This window comes from Orussus abietinus, unplaced genomic scaffold (genome assembly GCF_000612105.2).
Source record: "Orussus abietinus isolate OABI.00-Male unplaced genomic scaffold, Oabi_2.0 scaffold30, whole genome shotgun sequence".
In the NCBI taxonomy this organism is placed as follows: domain Eukaryota; kingdom Metazoa; phylum Arthropoda; class Insecta; order Hymenoptera; family Orussidae; genus Orussus; species Orussus abietinus.
In genome coordinates, this window is record NW_019394276.1 from 341,518 (window position 1) to 357,410 (window position 15,893).

The window sequence follows — 15,893 nt, forward strand, 5'->3', positions numbered from 1 at the left end:
ACAATTAATGGTTTACAATGTTCGCACAGTTCGCTGTGTCCCCTGGATAAGTGGATTTTTGGATTAAGCAATTTTAAGAGAACATAAATCCAGACTAAAAATATTATTCAATGGCTCGACGTATCCAGAAGACTTATTAGCACAGTGCGATCATTTTTCGATTTAATAGTTTAATCGAACCTTGGCATTCGCTGGGACATTTTCCCTCTTTGCCGAAGCAAAATCGAGTACAAGAGAATTCCTCGTGTAGGCCCGACACCGCTTGTCTAACATCCTACGCTCCTTCTATACATATACATATATATCTATATTACAATATTTTACAGAACAATAAAGTATATTTATTGTCATGGCAACGGGTAATGACGCGAGTTGGGTGTGATACGTGATTTGTACGTAAGAAGGGATTTGCAAAGGGCATGAATTTGGCACATTGGCGATTCGGATCGTTTCTTTTTTTTTTTGTCGAAAAAATTCGGGATACTTGCCGGCTCGACTCGCGTTTCCAAAAGACGAAGAGACAGAGAGTTTCGTAGATTCGAGAAACCAGGTCCTTTTTAAACGGGATTCGGATAAATTAAGGCGTTTAGAAATAAAGGTACACTTTTTGGCCTGATCCAAAAAGTCCACGGAAGCCGGCCTCCATGTCTAAATGCACCGACCTCTGGAATATTTCTTTAACTTCCGGTACTGTACGTATTAGCTCGAGTCTCGAAGAGCAGTCGAAGCTCTTTGGAATGTGTTGCTTTAGAGATTTCTTTTTCTTTTTCCTTCGTTTCGCTCAAGGTTCGCGAAAATTGGGGAATTTCATGACCGACGGTCATCGAATTCAAGCTCGAAGCTAGCACCGGTTCTCGGAATATTGGAGCCCGTAAAAATGTGGCGAAAGAAAAGGAAGAAAAAAAATTGAAGGACCTTTAAACGACGCCCGCTGTTTGCGATTTAATAGTAAATTCGAAGTCTTTTTTTTTTTTTTTGAAAACGCGAGCCGAGATGGCGAGCCTTCCCTTTCTCTCCGCCAAGTCGAATTTGGATCCACTGAGCACCACTTGTTAAAAAAAAAAATATATATATATATAAGTATTAGCGCAAAGTATAATCATGCTCTCTGGTTTTCGCAATTCCTCTCTCCCCCCATTGATCTAGTCCCCGGCACTCGAAATTAGCTAAACGAATCGGCTGATTTTCGGATTTTAAAATAGAAAAACCGAGATAAAAAGCTTCGCCGATCGCGCGGCGCGACTCCGTCCGCGATTTGCACTCGCTACTTCTTTTTTTTTTTCTTTTTCTTTTTCTTCTTCTGCTGTTAAATATATTTCTCGCTTCTCGCTCCAGTGCATTCCCTGTAATCTTTCTTACTCTCTCGCTCGCACTCGCCCATTCTCGCTCCCTCCCTCGCCCTGCTCGTCGTTTCACTTTTTTCACCCCCATTTCTTTTCTCTTTCTGTACTCTCTCGTTCTCGCGGTCTCCCTCTCTTACTCTCTTGCTCTTGCTCTGAAGAGTTTGGAAACATGGAATGTCATACAAAGCAACAAGATGATCTTGAGAAAAGTGGGGAAAGTAGAAGCGGAGTGAGTCGCGCCGCGAGTAGACTCTACTCGCGGATCCGCCGCAGTATCGATTTTTTTTTTTTACCGGATCAATCGTTTTTCGTTGTGGCCCAATTGATACGAGTCGGTAATTCGCCGAGGAAATTGAAATTCACCGCCCTGGCGGGATTTTTCCTTGTTTCCGCCAGACTGGTGAACGCCGAGGGGCCCGTCCTGGGCCCAAAAGTCGAGTTTCGAATTTTTTCCTCTCGGGCCCCTCGGCCTATCGATTCTTGACGATCATTGATATTCTTGACAATGATACGGACACGTTTTCGATAATTGGTTTCGGCCCTTTCGTGAGACAGTTCACGTTGGAGCTACGTTCTCCATATTTCCTTTTTCGCCCTTCCTCTTAATCTCGGTGCCGTAGGCAACGTAACCCTGAATGTAAGAAATTAATTATATTTAGGGTTTGATCAATCGTTTAAACTGACTCATTGATAAATGGTCCGACGAAAGGCGTCGAGCTTGGAAAACGTGTCCGTATAGGCATTTCGAGTGGTCGCTGGTTACATGTACAATTAGCATTACGTCTAAAGTCGTTACATTAAATTCTCGTAATATGTTATGCGGTTATTGGTTACAGTTACGGTAGAGAAGAGGGTGGGGTTTATTTGGGGGACCTCGCACCCCCCCGAAACACCCGCTTCGAGTTCCTCGGGACCTGGGGCCCCGAGGAGCGCACACCTCGGGGTCCCCCTTTCCATTTTCCTCGGCAGGTTAGAAAACTCAAGCGACACACAATTGCAAGCATAGTTTGGATAGCTGATAGTAGTACTACGATAGAAGAAGATGAGCAAGATCTCGCGAGAGACTCTTTGGAGAATTTCGAGAGTTCGGCCGGCGAGCCGGCCGAAGTGGTCAGCTCCTCGATCCGTGGTCCATTTCATACATCATCATGGGTCGAGGAGGCTTAGAATGGACCTGGTCCATTTTGGTAGAGGTCAGTTCGTCGTAGCAGTTGATTAGAGTAGGCTCCGGCAAGTCTTTAGGACCCATCGACCTCCCTTTCCAGCCTAGCCAGTTCGGGTCGAGGGGACACGCGTTACGTTCTTCCCGTTCTTTGTGTAATCCCTCTGAAGCTAGACAATAAATTAATACAAGAGACAGCGTTAATTAATAATTGCGGGTGTTATTTCGTACGGGGGTTAACGCGCGTGTCTCCTCGGGTTAGCTGCGGTTCCGGGAGGACGATGGTCTAGGGTAGGACCGGGTCCGCTTCAGTTCGGTTCCCTCTTCCGAGGGTTGCTTCTTCGAGTCAAGGGAGCCCTTTTAATTCGATAACTCGTAGAACTCCGGAGCTTTTGTCTTGGAACCGATCGAGGTGTCCAAAACTGGGAGGCAGCTTGAAAAGAATTAAATCCTGGCGGCCCTGAGCAAGGTCTATGACTCTTCGGGGGAGTCGTCACTCCGAGTCGTGGTTTCGGATGATGAGGAGGGACCCGCCTCATGATCACTAGGTAGACCTTCTGGCCTGTCTTCGATTTTTCTCGCAGGGTCTCTTTGAAGCCATGTCTTTGACTTTGCTCGCATCTCAGGACCAGATCCTGGAGCCAGGATTAAGTCTGGAGTTAAGTACCTTGTAGGAACGGCGGGATTTCCGGCCTTTGCATCTCGGGCACCACGAAGAGAGTCTTTTCGCCTGGACTTGATAATTCGGATCCTGGCATACTCGAGTCGTTGGATCGGGATGAGTTTCTTCAGGAGCTTAAAGTACAGAGGGCCGAGCTGCCGAACTCCCCGGGCTAGGTGGCGAAGTCCACCTTGTCCCAGGTCAAGGAGAGATCGTTCGACATCTTGAAGTCGGAGTCCTCCATGTTGAAGAGATCAAAGGGGTCCTGGCTGTTGGCCAGCAGAGGGTCGTACAGGTCGTTGCTGGGTTGGGCAGGAGGGGGCGTGGGCTGATGATGAGTCGTGGACACGGGCGGGGACTGGGGCATTAAAGAGTCCAACCAGTCGGGGTCGTCCATGTCCATCGACATGTCCCCGATGTCCATCAGGTCCTGGGGAGCTTCCATCTTCACGCCGAGGTCACAGTCCAGCTGGCCGAAGTCCATTGTGTCCAACGTCTCCAGGTCTAGTCCCAGTTCCTGAAGTGGGGACGCCTCTCCGGTTAAAATCCTCGAGTTCACCGTGCAATCGTCCCAAGAATCACACAAAAGTACCTTTACCTTCAAATCAAGGTTGGCGTTGTCCGACGACGTCACTTCCTGCGGAGGCTGAGGATCTGGAGAGCTCTGTTGGACCGACTGGGGGCTCAAGAGCATCGCCGCGTCCAGTTCGGCCTCTGATCCCAGCAACTCCGCGCTAAAGGATGGAATGTCTTCTTCCTGCTGTTGTCGCTGGTGCTGTTGTTGGTCCTGTTGTTGCTGCAGCTCCGTGGGCAATTGCACCGAGAACGTAGCCAGAGGTAGAGGAGGGGGAGGCGGGGGTGGAGGCGCCGGGGGACTCGAGCAGTCGCTCTGAGACACTTCCATCGCCATGGGACTTATGGGACTCGTTGCTGCGAAGACCAGCGACTGGTTCGGACTATCGGCCGGGGCCGTGAAGACCAGGTTCTGCGGGATCTGGCGACCGGGGGTCGTCGGCGTTGCTGGATCCTGGGCTGCGCTCGGGGGCAGCTCCCCGTTTTTTATCAGAATCTCCAAGACGTCGTCCACCACTTGGCTCTTTATGTGGCTCTTCTGAACTGGCTCAATTTTCACCTGAAACCCGGAAAAAATTTAATTGGCTTGGTGAGGGAGAAACCGGAAAAGGTCCGCAGTTCGGCACACGCGACGCCAGCAAGGTGCTTAGGTAACTGACCTTCAGCAACTTCGTAGCCTCGTCGTATTGAGGTGGAGGGGGCTTGCCATCTTCGCCGGTTGGTTGGACTTGTGCTTGCGCCACCAAAGCCCCCAGCAACGATCCGTTCAGTTTCGTTGCCTTGGCCAGATTCAGCAAGATCGCTGTCGGCAGCTGCACGGTCGTGTTGCTCTTAGACTGGTTCTTCTTGTTGTTGATCACCGTCAAGGTGGCCGTGTCCAGGATAGCGGTGGTATTGTTTGGCTGAGCTTGCAAGAAAGCAGCGAGACTAGCTTTAGCGTTGAGTTGCTGGAAGGTTACGTGTTGCTGCTGGGTTTGCTGCTGCGACTGCTGGTGGTTCTGCTGCTGTTGCTGCTGGTGGTTCTGTTGGGCTACCTGCTGCGACTGCTGCTGCTGTTGCGACTGCTGGTGGTTCTGCTGCTGCTGCTGCAGGTGCTGCAGCTGCTGCATGTGAAGGGCGAGCTGCTGTTGCTGCATCTTGTTCTGTATATGCTGCTGCAGGACCAGCTTCTCGGCGCGCACCGTTGCTGGCTGCGTCTGCCTGATTTGCTGGAGCTGTTGCTGCGACTTGTAAAGCTCCCTCTGCAGCTCCTCGATCCTCTTTCTCTGTTCCTTGATGATGTCATCGCCTGTAACCGCCAAGTAATCGTGGTTAGACCTTGCACCGTCCAAGAATCATGCCTTGGACTCGGCTGAAAGATATTTTCACATCCAGAGCATGACTTCGATCGATGGCTATTCCGATCGGTACCTGGTGGACTCGATGGATCGTCGTGCTCGCTGCCTTGAGGAGAATCCGTCCTGGGACTGGTGGGCTCGTCCTTGACCAAGGACCCTGGACTTTTGACTTGCGAGCTGGACTCGTCAGATCCCATGGGGCCCTGTGGGTCCGATATGAAGTGACCCATGTGGTTCATGTGGGACCCAGTCGACAACCCGTTTCCAGGGGACTCCGTGAAGGGCTTTAATCGCTCGATCAGCTGCGGCTTCGAGCCCGACACCGGAAGGTTTCTCCTCTTCAGCTCCACTTTTAGGTCGCTCACTGGAAAAAGGGAAATTGGACTCGTTAGACCTTCCACTGGCTGGGCGCCCTTTTTATAAAAATTCATATTTTTAGGGAGAAGTCGAGGAGGGGGTACCTTTCATGTCTTCCAGTTTCCCGAGGGGCCTCAACGGTGGCTGATCCGAAGGGTTGCTCGACGAATTCGAGGGTGCAGGGCTGGGGGCATTTAGGCTGCTCCCGCTGATGCTGCCGGCATCGCTGCCCCCGCTGGTGTTCAGCGACAGCGGCTTCTGCGCCGCTGGCAGGATTATTTGGGGGTACTGGAAAAGAAACGAGACCAAACGGGTTCCTTACGTTCCTTGGAGACAATTAGCTACGCGAATCATTAGAGACGTTAGCTGGAACTTTGGGACTTGGACTGACGGGGCGAAGAAAAATCCAAACGCTCGAATTCACCGATTGCTAACTGCCGACTCGTGGCAGGAACGTCTCGCGGATGTGCTCTCCTGGGTGGGACGTCGGGGCAGCAACAAGCGTTAGTGAAACTACGTCGTAGCTAGATTTAATGATGGTTAGTCAATTATCGGTTGCTGTTAGGTTAACGGAGCAAATCAAATTGGGAATCGATATATGGCGAATTAGTAGCGGCTGGTTAATTAATTGCTGCATATGCGGAGGGCTGGGAATTCAAGATGACTGCGCGACTCGACGAAATCCTCGATAGCGATTGCTGGGGCAAGATTGATATACGAAAAGCGAAAAGTCGGCGCCTCTTAATGGCGATTAAGCCGGGAGAAGTGCCGTCCAATTTGCCAGCGATTAATTAATTAGCCTCGGGGAAGAGCAGACAAAACTACCTTGTGCTGCCACTCGAGCTGCCACTGGAGGAAGAGCTGCTGTTGCTGCAGCAGCAACTCGTAGCTGGTCTCACCGGGTGGCGCCGAACCGAGACCGGAAGTCGTCGAGGACATCGATGTCTTTTGCGCGTTTGGCGGACCCTGCCAACATTCGTTAGTCGCCGTTAGCCGTTAGTTCCGCTAGATTAATAACTTAATCAGTTAAGTCGGTTAGTATATACCGGGCCGGCAACGAGGCGCTTCTTTGGGTGCTCGGTTCAGCCTGACAACGAGACGAATTCGTTTCCCACGACCTTTAACGCTCTACATCCTAATTCCTAATTATCGTCAAAACTCCGTTTGAAAATTGCCGCGTTGCTTTTTCGAGATCGTGGCCGCGGAATCGATGATAACGGTGGCGATCCGCGATGCGATCGGACTTTGGGGCTCTTATCCAGCATTCGCGTATATATCGGTGCCTCCTCAATGACCAGACGAGCACCTCGCTTGGCACCTATCGGGCAGCTCTTGTAACCAGTCCTCACCTCGGTCGCTCTTAAGTGCAATTAGCGCTCGAATTACTCAGAGCTAACGAGGTGGCCCTGGGCCGAGATCGGGAGAGTTAATCACTCGATACGATCTCCTCTCCCGACTTCTCTCTCCCCGGGCGGGTGCCGTTCGCGGAGATTCGCAAGGCGGTCCATATTTTTTATTCCTGCCTCCCGGCATCCCTCCTACCGGCCAAAGGGATCCCCGGGCATCTCTCGACCAGCCTCTCCCATCTCCCTCTTTCCCCCGGCCTTGCCGAGGAGAGTCTCTCCGTCACCGAGATATCTCCTCGGAACTTTCGCCGGGGCCGCTTTCCTCGCTCCCGGTGCGATTGGTCCAAGACTTCCCCCGACCGAGTCGGGATTTCAGGGTCTGGGGGGACCCTGAAGACCGCGGTTTCCTCGGACTTCCCTCGAGGACGGAATCGATGGACCTCTTCTGTATCTCCTGGCTCACCTACTCCTGCCCTGCGAGGATCTCCAACGGGTTAGCTGACCGGACTATCGGGCCTACCTTGTACTCGTGGAACTTGATGGTGCGGGTCTTCGGCTGGCTCTTGGTCTTCGATTTCTTCCGGTTCTTGTCCTTCCCTGGCGCGTCGCTCCTCTGGCAGGTGGACGAGATGGGGCTGGGCTGGGGCCTCGGGGTGATGGCGGCTGGGGGTGGCGCCGGGGGGGAAGCTATGCTGATGTTCGACAGGGGACTCAGACTCGAGGTCGTGGAGCCCAGCGACATGGGACTCGGAGCTGGGGCCAGGGGGAGCAGCGTCGCCGTTGGTCCGTTGCTCTGGTTCGCCTGGGAAGAAGAAGGATATTAATTCCTATGCATGTCTATGGGAAACTGGATCATCGGAGGGACACCTATCGATGCTCACCTGCGTGGCGGCGTGCTGCTGACTCTGCTGGACCTGCTGCTGCTGCGGCTGATGCTGATGCTGCTGCTGCTGCTGATGCTGGGGACCCACTACGCTGCTGCACAGCTCAGCGAACGTCTGTATCGTCGGCTCCGTCGCTGCCTGACGGAATACCGGCGACGTCGACGTCACCACGACCGCTCCTCCCGTCGTCGGGATGCTCAAGGACACCGTGACGATCCCCGCGGATGCTGCGGCTGCCTCCAGGACGTCGGTCCTCGACTCCAGAGGGGGAGAGGGTGCACCTTCCGAGCTCTGGGAGTCATCCTCGAAGGTGATGTAGTGATCCGGGTGCTGCGGCTTCGTCACCTGGCCCTCGCAGGTGGCTTTGAAGGGAATGTGACCCTCTGGAAGAGAATCGAGGATTGTTGCTGCTCTTCGGCGTCCGGTCGGGGGAACCTGGAGGTTACCTACCTTTGACCGCCCTCTCGATCGGCTCCTCCGTGTGGAGGATGTTCTTCTGGATCAGCTCCAGAGGTCCCGGTCGGTGGCTCAGCTGGTCGTTCAGTTGGTCCGCCAATCTCGCCTTCTTCAACATGCGCTGACGCTCCGCCAGGCTCGGGTCCACGTGGCCCACGTCCTCCAGGATGTGCTGCCTCACCAGCTCCTCCCGGCCCGGTCGTTGCTGAATCTTCGCCTTCAGCAAGTCCCCGGTTTTTGCCCGCTCCAGCTGCTTCCGCTGCTCGTGGAACGCTGGCGGCGTCTTCAGGGCTGTGGAGGAACGATCGGTCGGGGGTGTTTAGCTTCCGGTCGAGAGTTTAATTTTTCCAGATTTACTGGTTTTATTTATTCCTATATTTTTCACGGTAGTGCTCGGTTCCTAACGGCATGCCTTTGGCACCTGGTGCGAGGTCTCGAGACCAGCAACAGGTCTCTCGGTCCAAAGGCCGCGGATTTTCCCCGGAGAACCGGCACTCGGGCGTCGTCAACGTCGAGACCCATCTTGACGGGACTTATGTATTCCACTCGGTTAACTCTCTTGACACGCGTACTTGAAGAGGAGCGTCTTCCCGAAATTCGCCCGTTCTATTCCCAGTAAACGCGGCGCAGTCGCCGGCACTTTATTACGCAAAATCGCGGATAGTCCGACGCGACAACGACGCCGGGCACCGCGATATATCGAGCCCAGTTGCTGGCCCAATTGTCCGTCTAGCGATGCCCGGCAAAATTTGGAGCAATGGCGGGGCTCTCGATCAACTTTATGAGCACCGACGAGACGAGCCGAGTTCTCGCGCGGATAAATCCGACCGATTAATCGACGCGAGGCTGGTCTAATTCTGAACGACGGGGAACTAGGAATTGGCGCGAAATTAAAAATCATTGGGTCCCTCCAGGGTGATGAGGTGCCAGCTGATTTGGACCTCGCTGAAAACTCGATCAGTTTTCCTGGGATCGTCGCGCGCTTCTTTATCGGCGCAATGGCGAGAATATAACCAGGGATAAACCATATCAGAGGACCGGGGTGCGACTTAAACAATTGCTGGGCATAATCTCGATGATAGTCTCCGTGATTTCTCGTCAATTTGCAAATCAGTATGATTTTTAAGGGTCCGCGTATTTAATGCTTCTTTTTTTTTTTCTTTTTTTAGGAAGAAGGAATCTCTTATCGGCGTTACTCGGGGGACTGATAGGGGAGTTAAGAGCTTGTCACTTACGAGGCATGATGCCTTGTGCCACCAGCTGGTTGATGGGCCTTCTCAGCATGAGCTTCACCTTCAGCGCTGTAACAGAGGAAGGGTGAGATTACGATTAATCGGTGTCTCTTATCATTGGTCTCGCCAGGTGATATCGACGAGGGATTAAGGAGGATTTTCCCGATTGTCCAGCGAAATTGGCGGAAGCTATGACGAAGAGAAAATGATAGCTGAAAAGAGGAGGGATCCTGGGAATTCTGGGGATCTCGGGAATTTCGGGAATTTCGAGGAGGCGATAAAAATCGAACGGAAGTCGCGGCGCCGTAAAGATGGTCTCTCCCGCGGGGCGACCCAATTCCGCGTTCGCGGAATGGGGCCCGCGGGTGCGTTTCTATAAAAATCGCGGATCAAAGGGATCTGCGGGGTCCGCGGGCGGCATCTACTTTCCGCATACCGAATAAACCGTTCCGCCGGCGGAATCGCAGTCGTCGGCTCGATCTCGCGAAGTCGCCGGAGCAGAAGTGCCGCGAGAGGAGACAAGAAGACGACGAGCCGGAGGAGGAAGAGGCTGGCGAAAAGGACAAAAAGGAGAAAAAAGAAGGGAGGAGAGCCGAGTCCCCCGCGAGACTCGCGATGACGAAGAGCGAGCTTTTTCTTTTCGCCGAGCAAGAAACCCCGAAGGATCCTCGCGACCGTGTTTTTGCCCGGCGCTTCTTGCGCACGAGCTGCATTAAACGTCCCCCTTCTTCTTCTTATTTTTTTTTTCCTTCCCCGCAGCCGCGGAAAGAAGGAAGCGACGAGTCGGACAGTCAGCTTATCGCGATTTGGACTCCTTCTCCGGTTTCGGGAAAATCAATTGTCGCAATCGAGCAACCGGATAAGAACGACTCCGATGGACGTCCTGGCTAATGCGATGGATTCTCGAAATTCCCTCCCCCCCCAAAACCGCCGTGCGCGCGCAAATTAACACACAAAGGGCCCCGTGGTTATAAATAAAGCTCGGATCGGAGATTGCATAAATTGCGAGCCAAAAGCTAAACCAATCACGGCGCAATCTGAATTCAAAGCGGCGACGGTCGAAATGGCTCAGCTGCGCCGCATTCTCCAACGCGTCCAACTCTACGCACCTGCGCGGTGCGTAGAGAATTTTCCCGAAAATCGGAGGGGGAAAGAAAAAATGCAGTATCTCCGGCGAATGATTTTTTTTTTTCCCAGTATCTGGATATATGCTAAACGGCGACGCGTTGCACCTCTCGCGGTCCTTAGATTTTCCTAAAAAGTCCTCTAAAGAAAGGAAAGAAAAAGGTGAGAAAATTCAACCTCTCGAAATTTGGCTTTCTCAAGCCTCGGTTAGGCCTCGGGGGGGTCTAGGCTCGCCGCGCTTCCGCGGTAGGTGCGCGTTTTATCTCGGCACGTGGTAAACGAGGGCCATTATCAGCGCCGAGTGTACTTACACGCGGAGCCGGGTTGCTTGGCCGAGCCCTCTGGAGGAGCGGGCCGACTCGCGGCTCGCGCCGCAAAGAGAGGATAAAATAAGGCCCGGGGGCGGCGGGGGCCCGGGGCCCGCGATGGATGCCGTGGTCCACGGAAGACAGATGCTAACGACCAGAGCGGCACGAGCTACCAAGAGATACGCACGGGCTCAGCCCCCGAGAGAACGGCGCGCATGCGACTCCGGGCCCGGCGCACGTGCATAGTTATCCGATATGCACGCCGGGTGACGCGGAGGGGCCCGATGCAGCGGCCCGATGCATCGGGGCCCTTTGTGCGCACTCGCTCGGAAACTGCGACTCGCGAATCCCGGGTCCCTTTTTCTCGGACTCCCCGGGCATTTCGGTTTAGATGACGCGCAACCCCCCTGGGGGTTGAGTGCGCCTCATCGACCCTGCGAGTTACGACGACGCACCAATAAGTGATGCAGGTAAGATGGGTTTATTTATTCTAGCACCTAAGACTGGGAGGTGACGATCTTGGCCGATGAAATATTAATAACCGCTACGAGGGACATATCGGACAGGGAGCCTTTACGTAAGGGGGGATTCGTCTCTCGAGGCTGAATTACGCTATCCCGCCCACCGACATATTTCCCGCGGCTGCCGTTTTTTATTCGTTTAACGCCCGGGAACCGCCGCGTAGGTTCCCCGTGATATATGTCGACATATGCGAGGCTCAACCCGAAATCCAAGACACGTGGCGCCGCGTGGGACACGAGCGCCGCCTCTTGTACAGATGAGTATCCGAAACGCAACGTGCATATCCCCTAGGCAGAATCAACACACCCCTAACGTGGCGTTAAGCAAGAAAATAAATATATTCCATCTCGATCGCGCACCGTCAATTTTCCCAGATAATTCCTAACGCTCCCGGAGGCGCGACATTTGATTATACGCGAGACAATGACCGGTTCTCGCGTTAATGTCCGATTTGTACTCCCTTATCCTCCACCTTCGCTCTTATCACGGGATTTATACCACATCTCGCGGATATCACCAAAGGGCCGGGGCCGCTCGCGGCGTTATTGTCAATCGATAGGATTCCTAAGAGTCCCCCGGCGGGCCCCGAAAAATCCCCCGACTATAAATCTCCCCTTGAACGGGGGGCCCCGATAAGTGCGGCGAGCAAAGCAAAGCGAACAAGAACGGGGGCAGAGGGGAAAAAAGAACACGGGGGGCGAAAAATCCGGGCAGATTCCAGCGACGCAGGGCCTGAACCGCACACGCCTATGGTGACGCAGATAATATATCAGGAGGATTCCACATAAAACACCCCGGCGTGTGCGCGCGCAGCCCCGCTCGTGCATAAGTACCTACGCGCGATGCATAGAATGCAAATTCGCGGGTTGCATTCCTGCCGAGTGAATCTCGCGTGCATCGAACACCTCCCTCGCCCCCGTAGGGAGAGGGTGGGGGGCAGAGGGGAGAAAGGGGACCGAAGAAGTCGAGAGCGAATAAGAACAAGTCCCCCGGAATGCGCCGGAAAGACGGATGATAATTACCCCGGCTAATTAGGGATTTCTTAAATTTCTTAAATCTCTTAAATCCACAAGTCCCGGAAATGCAGCGGCTAAAAGGGTGGTCCGGATAAATAATTCGGGGATTTAGAGAGGAAGGGGGATTTCTTTCTTTTTTTTTTCCCTACTCCTTGGCACCATAAATCGCGCTGGTAATTCGAGAGATTACGTTTGAAGTTAATTTCAATGGGGAAAATAATTAGACTTGTTAAGAGGTCGGGGTTCTGTACGGGGTGGAAGGGTTGCACGGTGGTTCTCGAGATCCATCCGGTGTGGTATCGATCTCGGTGGTTATTTACGAAGTAAATAAGAAGTCGAGGCGGTGATTAATCGGACTCTTTTTCGCCGGCCGGTAGTGTCCTATTTCGAGAAAAAGCCGGCGGGAGGAAAGTCGGGGAAACACGGAACGGAGAAACGCTCGGTACGGGAGACGCATTTATATACCGGGCAGTGTCGCGGGGGTGATCCAATAATACGGAGCTTTGAGTATAAATAAAGCCCCGAAAACCCGGAGATCGGAGAAAGAGAGAGGAGGCCGAGGAGCGCTCTCGAAACGAATCTCGATTTTCTCCGTTCTTTTTTCTTCTTCTTCTTTCCCCCCTTTTTTTTATCCTCCTTTTCTTCGGCGGAGTCCCTACTCCAATTTGAACGTGCTTATGTTAAATTTATCCTTCTATTAGGGCGAACGTTGACTTTCGTTCCCTCGCGGTCGCTCGGCCGAAATAAGACTCGAGATCGATAAACGCGATGCTTCCCTCGGCCGGCCATATTTACGGCGTTCCCCCCCTCGACATCCCTAGGTGTCGTAAAAGCTAAGTGCACCCGGCCAATTGCGGAACGCAAACAGCTAAGTGCCCAGAAAATTGATCCTCGCCGGCAGTCTATTCTCCTCCCTTTCTTTTCGCCTTTCTTGCTCCACCATATTGAATACGTAATTATACCCCGGGTATGTATTCGAGGCACGTGGGGTCGATTGCGCCCGAGGTTTCGCGAAAACTCGGTATTACAAAGTCGACGTCGGGGTATATCACCGGTCATCGCAGCGGTAGCCGATGCGCCGGCACCGGAGCAGCAGTGCAGTACGTGCACCGAGTGCACTTAACGTCGCGTTAGCACGCTCCGCCCCGTGAGCCACGCCTTCCGGTCTAGGCCCCCTCTTTCAGTGGGCCTTTCCGTCAACTCTGGGGCCCCTTGTTCATCGGGGCCCGGTGCATTTCGGGTACGATGCATCTCCCGGTGCATCGCGCCCATAAAGTCGGCCCTCCTCTCCCCGCCTCCCAGAGGGAATTTCCCAATCACCCGCGGAAAGCGGGCCGATAAAGTTGTGAGATATGAGATGAAAAATTATGAAAATCTTACCCCCCCAGAATTTCCGCCTCTTCCCTTCCTTCCGACTTTCGTCGATTCTCCCGCACTGGGTCCCAGAAGTCTCGGCTAAGATATTTTTAATTCGGTCCCGCGCTCCTCGCCCGGGCCGTTTGTCGTGTAAGTGAGGTTTTACCTCCCCCCTCTTTTAGGCGCCACTAAAATCGGGGTTAACAACTTCGAATACCCATGAATATACGGGGATTCCGACAAGTCGACCTCCCCTCTTAGAGGGGACTTGCGCAAATCGGGGAATCGAGTCGATCAATGAATATTCTTGAGTTCCCCTGACTCGCTCTTAATTACCTCGCCCATTTATGGGATCCGTCTAGAACGTGATCCGGTAAATAAGTCGCGAATTAACCCGCTGATAAGACTGACTGGCGGGTATGCCGAGTTTCTCTGGAGGTCTTAATAAAATTATTATTATCCTCTCTTTTCTCTTCCCGCGGAATTTTCTGCCGATCGGGTCCGGTCGTCGGGGGGGATTTACAAGACCGCGGGGGGGAAATGAATCCTGAAACGCGAGTCGAGCACTTTTAACAACCCGAATGCCCATCGCCGAGGTAAATCAAGCCGAGCTTTACGAGGGGCCGTATATATTACGCAAATCTATCTGTCGTTAAACGTCCCCCGCCCCTCGACGCCCAACACCTCCGCAGCTTCCAAACAGCGTTTCCATAACCTCCGGCGAAGATCCCTAAGGAGACTCGGAAATTATTCAGAGAAAGAAGATGGGCACGCTCCGGACTCGAGAACCCCGGAAATGATCTTCTTACGCACTGATCAACCGAGCCCGATTAACGATTCATATTTCTAATTATTATTTCGATTAATCGTGAATTTATGTCGAGGGGGGACATTCAGTCCTCTTCGAGTTGGACGTATTTTATGGGGATGGTGGGGGAAGGCCGCCGATCCGGCGAAATCGTGCCGCTTGTACCGCAGAGCCAGCACTAATTACGATCAGTGTTGGGTTAATTGATACACGTGTACCGTGGACGGTGCACATTGGCATTGTTTCAAGCCCATCGGCGTTTAGCGCGTTGACATCGCTGCTTGCGTAAGGCTCCGCAGATATACGCGTCATAAAGCAATAAAGGACGCCTTTCGTCGGCGACGAGGGAGGAGGGGTTCAGTGTTATTTTGCAATAATTGCATTAACGTCGCCGCCACCTCGACGACGCCGACGGCCTCGAGCGAGGCCAACAATCGGACGCGGAAATTCGCCGCGAAGAGGACGAGCGAGAATATCGAGAGCGACAGTTTATTCTTATTTTCAATTTTACCTCTTTAATTTTAATTCCCCGGTGATTTCACTTTGCAATGTCCATCCCGGGGTCCGCCGGACGTGGGAGTAGAGGCGATATAAGAGAGAGAGAGAGAGAGAGAGAGATGTGCACCGGAGAGTCGCACGCGAGTGCATAACGCGCGGTTGAGAGTTTACGGTTCCGCCCACCATGTGCGTAATGAGCCGTATCATTATCCCGGCTAAACACCCCATAGAGGCCCAGTCAATCCAGGGTTTATAGTTTAACGCGGTCAATAAAACGGCGATAATTCAGAGGAGAGATATATATATATATATATATTGTATTTTCCACGGTTGACGTAGAGAATGCAAGGAATGGCGTTGCGGCGCGGCCATTTGCAAGCGTATCGTGAAATCGAGGTGCGATCGAGAAATCCCGGGGAAAATCGGTGCAATTACATTCCGACGTCCATGACGGTGGAAAACGTCCTCCTAGGCGATTGCTCACGGTGCACCGTGGGCGGTATTTGGGTATTCGACGTTTTTTATCGGGACGTTTAATCTCGATTTCGCGGAATCCGCAGGGAAGAGTGCATTCGAGGGGGGAGGCGAGGCGTCGGAAAGTCTCAGGAAATCAGGCTCTTTCCATGCGCCGACTCCCACACGCCGTTTCTGGCGTTGCACCTCGGTGCAACGGCCGCCCCTCCCCGCGGATGCACCGGGGCCCGGAGGTGAAACCGTTTCCTGTGTCGCAAGCCGCATCTCTCCGCTTCCCTCCCCCCCCGTCTCGTTCTCTTCTCGTTTCCCTGCGTCGACTCGGGCGCGCGGCGTCTCTCTCGCTCCCTCGCCGCGCGGCCTCGTCCGCGCTCTCTCGCGCTCTCTCGCGGCGCGGCAGTATATATCCCGGCGCCGCGTGGGCGAGGCCACGTGGGT

The 15,893-nt window shown here is 53.3% G+C and overlaps 1 protein-coding gene across 2 annotated transcripts in view; it reads right to left on the reverse strand.

Moving 5' to 3' along the window:
* Window positions 1–453: 453 nt before the first annotated feature.
* Window positions 454–15,893, reverse strand: part of LOC105701717 (MKL/myocardin-like protein 2) — a 101,946-nt gene continuing 86,506 nt past the window's right edge. For both annotated transcript variants that reach the window (XM_012428693.1, XM_012428694.1), the window contains 10 exons: window positions 9,355–9,420; window positions 8,114–8,410; window positions 7,661–8,046; window positions 7,300–7,581; window positions 6,259–6,399; window positions 5,538–5,721; window positions 5,150–5,440; window positions 4,399–5,027; window positions 3,765–4,298; window positions 454–3,683 (listed from right to left, as the gene is read on the reverse strand). In XM_012428693.1, the coding sequence (XP_012284116.1) occupies window positions 3,339–3,683; window positions 3,765–4,298; window positions 4,399–5,027; window positions 5,150–5,440; window positions 5,538–5,721; window positions 6,259–6,399; window positions 7,300–7,581; window positions 7,661–8,046; window positions 8,114–8,410; window positions 9,355–9,420 (3,155 nt within the window). In that variant the 3' untranslated portion in view covers window positions 454–3,338. The remainder of the gene's footprint in view (window positions 3,684–3,764; window positions 4,299–4,398; window positions 5,028–5,149; window positions 5,441–5,537; window positions 5,722–6,258; window positions 6,400–7,299; window positions 7,582–7,660; window positions 8,047–8,113; window positions 8,411–9,354; window positions 9,421–15,893) is intronic.